Raw genomic sequence first — 10,204 nt, 5'->3', positions numbered from 1 at the left:
CAATATTCCCATCTTACCTTAGAGATTTTGTTAGAACCTCGATCTACATAATCTAATAAATCTATCTAGACTAGTTTTGGATGGAGACCAACAAGAGAGATAGAAAATAACAATAGGATAGAGGCAATGATTGAGGACTAGCTTCCTACCAGCCAAGTTGGCTTGGAAGCTTCTCCATTTATCCATCTTTTTTTGGAATCTGTCCAATACCTAGTCCCACCTCTGTTTCATTGTGACTCAAACCCCATTGGCATCCCCAAGAGTCTGAAAACTGTACCTTTTTGTATCTTCATGCAACTAGCTATTGGAGAACCACCTGATCTTTCCCACTGAGAGTAACATGATCTATTTTGGAGTGGTTAATACATGAACTTGAGGCTTGATAGAAAACTTCCAGGTAGTCCATTACACACCTAACGTCTTGATCAGTGTTTCTAGGAGTCAAGGTGGTGTCATCAACAAACTATTGGCATAGTAGTTGTTTAGCATTACTCAGTTCTATCCCTTTCAGAGATCTCTTTTGTATTTGGCTTCTAAGAATACATCCTAGAGAATTTGTAGCAATTGCAAATAAAAGAGGAGCTAGAGGGCAACCTTGTATGATTGATCTCTTGAGAAAGAAGGGATCACTCATAATACCATTGACATTGAACCTAGCTGTAGCATTAGTGAGTAGGAGCTTAACACCTGAAACAAAAAAGGGGCCCATTCCCATATCTTGCAAAGATTGGATTATAAAGTCCCACTCCAGCCTATCATAGGCTTTATCAAAATCAACCTTAAGAAAACAGATATCTTGCTTGGTTTCCTTAGCATACTCACACCCCTCCCAAATATTGATGATTGCTTCAAGAAGTTGATGTCCTTTGATAAAACCTTTTTGCTCTGGAAGAATCCAATCCATCATTTTGCCTTGAATCCTTAGAACCAAAGCTTTCACAAATATCTTGTAGCTACAATTCAACATTGTAAGACGTCTCTAATTTTTTAACTCATCCTTAGGGCCCTCCTTAGGAATCAGTTTTATAATGCCTCCATTTATGTGAAGGGGAAGAAAACCTTTCCTAACATTTTCTTGCCATAGCAGTAAAAGGTATGGTCCAATTAGCTCCCAAAAAAATTCCTCTTGCTTAATCACTTCGCATGGTTCCTTTCACCGCTTTGGCTAAGTGGGTGCTTGGAGGTAGGGCTAGCACTAGTACCTCAAGCTCTTCCTTCACTGCTGCCAGATGCGTCTCTGCACTAGAGAGGTCTCTGGCCACCATGGTCCCGTTTGCACTGGGAGAGCTAGCAAAAGGATGTGATCCCACCGAGGGGGAGGGCCTAAAGAAGCCACCCCATGGCTTCTGAGCTACATGCACATAAGAGGGGCACACAGCTCCTCCTCCTCTTCCACCACAGGGAACCAGGCAAGCTCCATAGCGTAAGGGTGGCGGTTCACGTTCCTCAACTAGGTTGGATACTAGAGTAGGAAAGTGTTGTGTCAGATATGTTGAGGTGGTATGGAACCTAAGGAAAGCGAGCGTTAATGTCACTGGAGAAGTCTGACAAGAAGTCAAGCTCGAAAAGGCGCTGAGGTAAGTCGAAGGATATATTTACTAGGTTGATGGGAGTGGAAAGTACGGGTGTAGGGATCTAGTGTCACCCTCAAAACCTATGTCATTGTCTCCATCATCTACCATCTCCATCGTATCCCAAAGCCCTACACTTTCAATTTTTTTCTTCATTTCTAAATTTCACCATTAGAAAATAACAATATATTGCTTTTCATTTCTAAATTTCACAATTTAACAGTGGTATATGACCCGAATAGTAGGAAATTAAATTTAATGAATTTAAGTACTAAGAAACACAATAATTTCAACCATTGGGTAGGTCAATAACTAATGTTTGTTTGACCACGCTTGTTCAGGACAATCACATAATTGGTGATTGAGCTGAAGCAGCCACAGCTGCATGATGTTCCAACCATAGGGCTGGTTTAGTAAAATAACAATATATTGCTATTCATTTATGCTCAACCATGCCACCGGGCTGGGCAACAACTAATGTCTATTCAACCACGCTAGTTTAGGACAATCACATAACCAGCGATTGAGCAGAACCAGCCTACAGTTGCATGATGTTCCAACCACCAGGCTAGTTTAGCACAATCACATTTAGTCCAATTCTGGTTTAAGAAATGAAACAAATAACCTATCCCAAAGCTCAATCACAAACAACCACCGAGCTAGTTTAGGCACCACTCACCTGTGTTGTATCTAGCATGTGTATGATGTGCTCCTCAAACACCTTGCATCCCGTCCGCTTCTTATAGATGTCCTTTTTATTTGGAGAAACTCTCATATTTTTGTACCGAAACGTCATCACCGTAGCAATGACTTCTGCACCTAGGGTGTCTCTCCTTTTCTTGCATTCTGTTGAAGCCCACAGACTTCTTAGATTGGGAAGATCGTGCATTGCTTCTACTCTACGTTCAACCGCTGGAGCACGTTGGTCCTTTTGATTGACAACATCTTCGACATTATGCACCCAAGCCGTTTCGCCTTTGTTTCAAGGGACACCAACATAGCTAATGTCACCCTCTTTGCAACTAGTTGATATAAGCTGTGCACCCTTTCGCTTTCTATAGGCCATTTATCAGGTTAGAGAGCATCACCTCTTGAGCGTCCATATCTCGAGGTGTTGGTAGGGTTGTTACTTTACGAACTTTAAGGTGGAGGCTAAAGCTTGTGAAGACTGGAGACTGGTAATCACCTAAATGGTATGATGTTGCTACCTCAAATGCTCCTAGCAATCGTGACACCATAGCTCGTGTTCTTCGCTCCGATGGCCAATGATTGAATGTGTGCATTTGCAACTGCTTCTTGCTGCTGCTACTCTGTAAGGAGTTTTCTTTCTTCTCATTGTTTCTCCCTTCGCAGATGTTGCAAAAGTGTCTTCCTTGTGCCTTGACCTGGCTTTTCGGCTTTCCTATCTCACAGCCCTCTCACAGCCTCTGTCTGCTTCTCTTGCAAGCCATGGCGAGCTGCATGTTGCCATTGATGCCATGGCCACGATCAGTCCAAAATAGACCTAGAGAAGCTAGCTGGTGAGGCAAGCAAAGAATAGAAGACAACTTACCCGAAAGAAGACAATGGTAAACCAAAGTCTCCACAAGGTCATGTCGAGATGCGTGTAGGTTGTAAGGCATTTGCAGGCCGAGGGCAAGCTACAAGTACTTAATCTTCCAAGATTTGATAGGCGAGAGGTGTGAAAATTTAAAATTCACGGGAGTAGCAAAATTTCAGCCGCCCCTTTGGCGATACATGTCATCAGACTTGGATATCCCAAACAGGTGCAATGTGGCCTAAAATGCTTCAAAACACAAATAGGCCAAAGTGCACGCTATCGGGTTTGATGCTGTGTATTATTAAATGCAATGACCTTTGGCATGCTTATGAGCCATATAACAAGCAAGTGCAAGGAAAAAGAAACAATTCAAAATTGTAAATAGTGTTGGATTTATTAAAATATCTTTGCACATACACAAATTGCACTTTTCTAACTTCTTCCATTTTAGGGTGAATCTAGATACCAATACCAACAACTATCAATGTTTAAGACCACCATGCACTAGTCCCAATAGTTTGGATTCCAAATTTTCAATCCATTTTCGTTTTCAACAAATCAAAAAAAAGTTATGGAGCGTGCCCTCAAATGGGTATGCATCACTTTAGCACAACATCGGAGGCTCGCTAACCCTGGATTCATAATGATCTCATTTAGCTGTGTCCTTGGGTTGAGGAGAAGCTCACGTAGTGTACTTTAGAATGATTACTTGGTTGCATGTATGTATAGAATAAAATTTTAATGCTTTTGAATAAATTGCTATATCCTATAGTCTTCAGGATGCATGCTTCACATGCAAGATAGCACTTGTAATGCTTTAATGGTCTTGTTCCAAATCCTTATTCCATGATTTTTTGCTCTCATGTTCAAGTTTGGAATGTGTACTACAACTTGAAGACAAAGTTTGCCAAATTTCATTGAGCAATGCATAAGTTATGGGTCATCAAGATACCTATATATAGAAAAGTCCCTGAACCTCAACAAAAATGGCTACACCCAAGCAAACAATGACCCTACTAACTTCTAGTAGTGAGCCATACTTAAATTAATATGTATCCCATTTTCTAGTTTTCTCTAATTTTTTCAAGTGGGCCACCTAAAGAAAAGCCTACACATTCTCTTCACATACATTGTATAAGGAGAGTTTTTGAATCACTCTTGACTTGTTAGATTGCATCACTCGTAACTTTGACTAGTCTAAGAAACTATACACTGCTCTACTAATATTAGAGATCAAACAAAGTCATCGATCTTTGACAAATATAATGATGCATTTTGGAATAGTTTTTTGATTTCAAGAATCGGCTACTTTTTGTTTGGAAGATTTAGAGATCCCTCTTTATGCTCACTACATTTTTCTAATGGATCTAGTTATGGCACAATATTTTATTTCTTTCACAGATAGTGTGCATGAATGCTTGTGGGATCATTTCTACACTTATAACTAATCGAGAGTCCTAATGTGTATAACTTACAAGTTTATCAAAGCCAGCATACTTGAGCCACGCAATCGGCTAGACTACAAACGAGCTGATCAAGGCTCATAAAAGTGAGAAGCACAACTAGTTCAAATGGAATATAACATAGTGTCTCTTCCATTACAAATATAATATTAGAAATTGAATATCATATATAGTATATTACTATCATTTATAATATTATACAATTAACATTAAAGAATTTAAAATTTGTTATGTATTATCATAAATATTGCTATGTCTATAGATTTTTTTCAAAGTAGAGAACAATTTGCTACTATAAATTGTTTTTCTACTAATTAAAAATCAAACTTTTATACCTTTACTAGCTACATATTAACTAGTAAAAACATCAAACTTTATACTTTTAAACTAACTACATATATACTAAATGAAAAGAATCAACTAGTACAAAATTAAGCTTTATACTTCTTACAAGTTGCAGAATAAAAATCTTATATCTAAAAATCAAACATCCTTTTCTTTACTAACTACAAACATTAAGATACTTGTATCCAAGAGTGAGTTGATTAAAGTCGACAAAAGCCAACTACACAACAAACACGATATACTTTTTAAGAGAAATAATAAAACTCACTTTTTTAATAAGTCCTTTAAGCTTCTTGAATATCCCTTTTGTTTGTCCTTTTTATTGTTTTGAGAGTCATGGAAGCTTGAACTTGGAGCATAGGTCTCTCAAGAAAAGCATAAAGTACTATGGCATTAGACTGTATGTGCACGCACAGTGCGCACGCATGCATGTGCATATATATGTGTGCCTGTATGTGTTACATGATAACATTCACATATCGTGTGGTAATACTGTAATACCATGCAAAGCTATTACGACACTACATAGTGGCACGATATCACTGCATGGTAATCATGCATAGTTGATGGTGGAAAAAATTTGCCCCTGGCATGATTTAAATCAATGGTCTTTTTGTCCAAGAAACTTTTAAAACATTTTAAAATGTCAATTTGAAATGACCAATTTAAATCTCTCACAAATCCCTATCTAGGAGAAATGTCGAGCTATCATCCTAGCAACTGAGGTGCCTCCACTTGCTTCCATTGGCTATCTTCATCCCTCCACCTCACCATTCACTTCTACAAGAGAAGATGCATTTCTAATTGCCTAGCACATTGAGGAAGGTTACATCGAGACCCGACCTTTCTCTTTTGAATTATACAAGATGCTAGCAATCACACATTGTAATACCATGGCCAAACTATTGACAACTTTGCATTTTCCTTGCACCACGGCTATTGCCATTGTGCACAGCTTTCTATTGTGTACATACTACTATGCACATACATCTACCTTCCTCGACATTGCCTGTGCAAAGTAGCTCCATTTATTGTTGTAGCATCTCTAGTAGCTATCCCATCTAGCTAAATCCATTGCATTGCTACCAATGTTATCTATCCCACCAACTGCAAATAAGCCAACAAGACATTGAAAATAGTAGCAAACATAGAAAAAACCACAAGTTGCCTTAATCTAGATATATACTAAGATTTTTCCTTACATGGATTTTATAAATGCATGCATACATGCAGTAGGGGATGCCTAATGAGGCAGTCCTAAGTTCCATCTTAAGGATACACAATGGTAGATTTGCAATTTATAAAGAAGCAAACCTCTATAAAATCTTGAAAGTGAGTAGGCTCATGATATAGGGAATGAGAATTTTGACTATGGATAGAATAGAGGCATGAAGGGTTAGTTGATTTAAGAAAACTTTTATAAAGTCTGAATGTATGATTTAGTATTTCAAAACATGTTCCCCCCCTTACGCCACCCAAAAGTTTATAAAGTTAGAACTTATGATTTGGTATTTGAAAACGTCTCCCCCACCCTCCACCTTATGCAAATTGAATTGCCTTGAAGGAAGAGGGTTGCACCCTCAAAGTTAGAGCATTGCTTTTACGGTACTACTCATAGCTTTCTTGCCTTCATGGCAAGGTCATATGCTCGTTATGTAAGGTGCAATGAGTAATGCCTTGAGAGGGTTGTATCTAGAACATCATACGCATAACTTTTATTCCGTCATAAAAAGGCATGCTTGTTATGTAGGATGCAATGAGTGATGCAAGGCATTGCATCCAACATCTCGTAATAGAGTATGGTCCACATGTAAAATAGGGTGAAGATTTTCTGACGATCTAAGTTCTTTAGAATGCGTGTAAGTGGCTCAGGCCAAAACATTTAAATTAGAGTGAGTTGCAAGTTTGGTGACGAGGACCTCATAGCGGGAAGCCGAAGCATTGAAAGGATCTATGTGTCGTGTATTTATGGTTATGAGGAGGTGGGCAGCTCTACTCGTGAGCCACTAGCTATCAACCTCATGGATTGCAGTCCGTCGCGATAGCGCAGTGTTCTGGAAGGACAGAAGAATGGTGCGCACAACCACTTCGACTCTGTGCCTGTCTAGGGCGTCCGTGATGTGGCTGAACTGCAAGTGTTGCTCGTGCTAGCAACAGAAACTCTTTCTCTTGGCAATAAAATCGCAGGAGTTTCGCCCCTACCGTCTAAGAGAGGGGAACAGAGTAGGCAGATGTATGACGGAGGTTGAAATCCGGCAATAAAAACACATCTCAAACTTCATCCTGAGCATGTGTCCGCAACCATGTGCCCTTGAATCCGATAACGTTGAAGCTTGCAACCTCCGTCATACACTTCAGAGGGCTACATGGAGACGGGATGGGTGACCCTGCTCTTCTCTTTGAAACAATGCAGAACGCTCTCAAATTCCATGGCCAACCTTCGGAGAACTTCGCAGGTGCCCTGCACCATAGCTTTTGCCCTTGCGCTCTGCTTTCTACTGCATTTTATTATGCCCGTGCATGCTCCTCCCCCCCCACAGCCTGTGCAATGCGACTCCACTCGCTGCAACATCTATAGCAGCTATGCCATCTGGCCTGACCGCCTCCCCTGCATTGCCGCCCAGGTCGTCTATCCCACCACCCAAGAGGAGATTGTGGCTGCGGTGGCTTTAGCTGTGCAAAACAACCGGAAAATGAAAGTTGTGTCGAGGTGGTCACACAGTATACCGAAGCTGGTTTGTCCCGCTGGGACGGAAGGACTGGTGATCAGCACGCGAGACTACAACCGAAGTCTGATAATAGATCAAAGCAAAATGACGGTGACAGTCGATAGCGGTGTGGAACTTCGACAGTTGATAGATACGATTGCATCGGCAGGCCTCGCTCTTCCTTACACGCCCTATTGGGAGGGCGTGAGTGTGGGAGGATTGTTAAGCACCGGGGCTCACGGTAGTTCTTTCTTTCAGAAAGGGGGCGCCGTCCACGAATACGTGACGAGCATGACGCTTATCATTCCTGCTACGCCTAGGGAAGGCTACGCTAAGATCATCACGCTCACTGAAGCTACGGAGGAACTAAACGCCGTCAAGGTTTCATTAGGAGTCCTAGGAGTGATTTCTAAGGTAAGCCATTTTGCACGGCAGAGTACATGAATGCCTGATCGCAGGCCTTGACTTTCCAACCTCACGCTTAAACTTCTATGCCTGAAGCACTGTGAAATACTTTATTTTATGGAATTGATTTCAGGTGACGCTCAAGTTGGAACCAATGTTCAAGCGCTCTATCACGAACGATGACGTCTCCGACATTGATCTTGAGCAGAAGATTTTGTCATTCGCTTTGGCCCATGAGTTCGGCGATATCACATGGCATCCATCACAAAGCAAAGCAGTGTACAGGCTCGACGATCGAGTATCGAGTAATGCTTCAGGAAACGGCGTCAATGACTTCATCGGGTTTCGTCCAACCGCCAAAATTGTAATGGAAGCAATCAGAGCTCTTGGTAAGCGATGAATTATGACAAAGATTAGTGCGGACTCCGGTACGAAGCAAGCGTCGTATTGGCAATTTGCAAAAATGATACTCTTTGTCTTTGCACCTACATGACCGCCCTTTCCCACAATGATGTCCACACGCTTCCGGATTTTTTCTCTTGTTTCAGAAACGAGCGTCGAAGATACCAACAACGCGGATGAAAAGTGCCGACAGGCTCGTCTGCAGATTGCTACTCTTCTCACGGTGGGCAACGGACTGAAGAACAACGATGCCATCTTCACGGAATACCCAGTCGTAGGATACCAGAATCGCCTACAAGCTTCGGGTTCTTGCTTACACACTCCCAAGGATGACTCGATTTATGTTTGCCCATGGAGCCTGGGCGAGCGTGGTGAGTTTTTTCATCAGACCGCGTTTTCGATAGCTGTGTCCAAGCTGAAGGACTTCATTGCAGACGTGAAGGCTCTCCGGGATGTGGACCCAAGGAGCCTATGCGGAGTAGACCTCTACGACGGTTTCCTCATGCGTTTCGTGAGAGCATCCAGCGCCTATTTGGGAGAGCAGGACGACGCAGTGAGTATCGATATCACATACTACCGCGCAGCGAAACCGAACAGGCCAAGGCTATTCGAGGACGTGTTGGAGGAGATCGAGCAGATGGCAGCGTTCAAGTATGCAGGGAGGCCGCACTGGGGAAAGAACAGGCCGATTGCATTCCAAGGAGTGTGGAAGAAGTATAGTAAACTGGGGCGATTCCTGAGAGTGAAGGCGAAGTTTGATCCAAAGGGACTGTTTTCAAGCGAATGGACTGATGCAGTGTTGGGGATTGCTACGCAAAACAGCAGTAGTATCTTGAGCAGCGATGCAGATGGGTGTGCATTGGAGGGGCTGTGCATTTGCTCGTCGGACAGGCATTGCGCTCCGCAGGCTGGCTATGTGTGTCGCCCTGGCAAAATCTACCAGGATGCTCGTGTCTGCCGCCTCGATAATCCTTAGAAGTGGCTGCACACTGCACTCATTAACTTCGTTCTCGTTTAGATCAGCATTCTGTCTGCATTCTCCTTTAGATCAGTATTCTGCCTGCTTTCTCCTCGCGATCAGCATTTTGCCCGCAGAAAACATTGTTCTCGACAAAACTCGGCCAAGATTTCAAAATTTTGAAGGTTTCTGTTGAGGTTTTCCCAGAAAAAAAATTGAGGATTTTCAGAGGACAATGTTTCCAACTTTTTAAGGCATCATATAAATTTATGGTTATTCCATATATTTGTTAACCCATAGTTTAATTTATTCTAAGTGTATGTGAATCTTCTAAGAGGCTTTTATTTTTTGTCCTAAAATTCATCTACATGTTTTTTTTAAATTGAAAGTGGTCTCCTCATATATTAATTTGTAAGACGAGCTCTAACACCCTCATCTGGCCATCTAACCTAAAGAGCTATCTCCATGACTGCTTGCTTACAAGACAATGAAAAAACAAGAGAACCGTTGATCGAGGCCTCATACCGGGCAACCCAAATTCTATGCAACATAGCATATCTGATTACATCCCATAGAGCAAATTTATGTGGTCCCAGGTCTTTCCCAAAAATAGTAGCACCCCTTTTCAATTAGCAGCAAATGTGTTTTGAAAAAAGCACAGGCTAACAGTATATAAAAAGAGGCTAGAGCCAAGATATGCTTCACTATAGTGCATCTACCGAGCAAATTCAAAGGCACCTTGGACCAAGCATCAACTTTGACCTTGAACTTGGGCCACCACCACATGAATCTTTGCCAAATGGATATCCCAA

General features: G+C 41.6%; 1 protein-coding gene across 2 annotated transcripts; it reads left to right on the top strand.

Moving 5' to 3' along the window:
• Positions 1 to 6,964: 6,964 nt before the first annotated feature.
• On the top strand, positions 6,965 to 9,603 carry LOC147899738 (putative L-gulonolactone oxidase 6). Of its 2 annotated transcripts, XM_087378343.1 has the most exons (4): positions 6,965 to 7,375; positions 7,544 to 8,041; positions 8,166 to 8,421; positions 8,581 to 9,603. In XM_087378343.1, exons 1-4 carry the CDS (start codon positions 7,286 to 7,288, stop codon positions 9,408 to 9,410), a joined length of 1,674 nt encoding a protein of 557 aa, XP_087234469.1. In that variant the 5' UTR covers positions 6,965 to 7,285; the 3' UTR covers positions 9,411 to 9,603. The 2 variants fall into 2 exon arrangements, with proteins under 2 accessions (XP_087234469.1, XP_087234468.1); XM_087378342.1 differs by having other exon boundaries at positions 6,965 to 8,041.
• Positions 9,604 to 10,204: the final 601 nt, after the last annotated feature.

Source organism: Dipteris shenzhenensis, chromosome 8, assembly GCF_047967505.1.
Source record: "Dipteris shenzhenensis isolate YYH24624 ecotype China chromosome 8, Dip_SZ_1.0, whole genome shotgun sequence".
NCBI classification, from domain to species: domain Eukaryota; kingdom Viridiplantae; phylum Streptophyta; class Polypodiopsida; order Gleicheniales; family Dipteridaceae; genus Dipteris; species Dipteris shenzhenensis.
This window is presented reverse-complemented; position numbering and strand designations above follow the sequence as displayed.

What these genes read in the sequence shown, in the direction of transcription:
- LOC147899738 (XM_087378342.1), top strand. Translation starts at nt 7,286, where the DNA reads ATGGAGACGGGATGGGTGACCCTGCTCTTCTCTTTGAAACAATGCAGA. An exon ending in TCCTAGGAGTGATTTCTAAG is followed by an intron (nt 8,042 to 8,165) that starts GTAAGCCATTTT and finishes AATTGATTTCAG; the next exon opens with GTGACGCTCAAGTTGGAACC. An exon ending in GGAAGCAATCAGAGCTCTTG is followed by an intron (nt 8,422 to 8,580) that starts GTAAGCGATGAA and finishes CTCTTGTTTCAG; the next exon opens with AAACGAGCGTCGAAGATACC.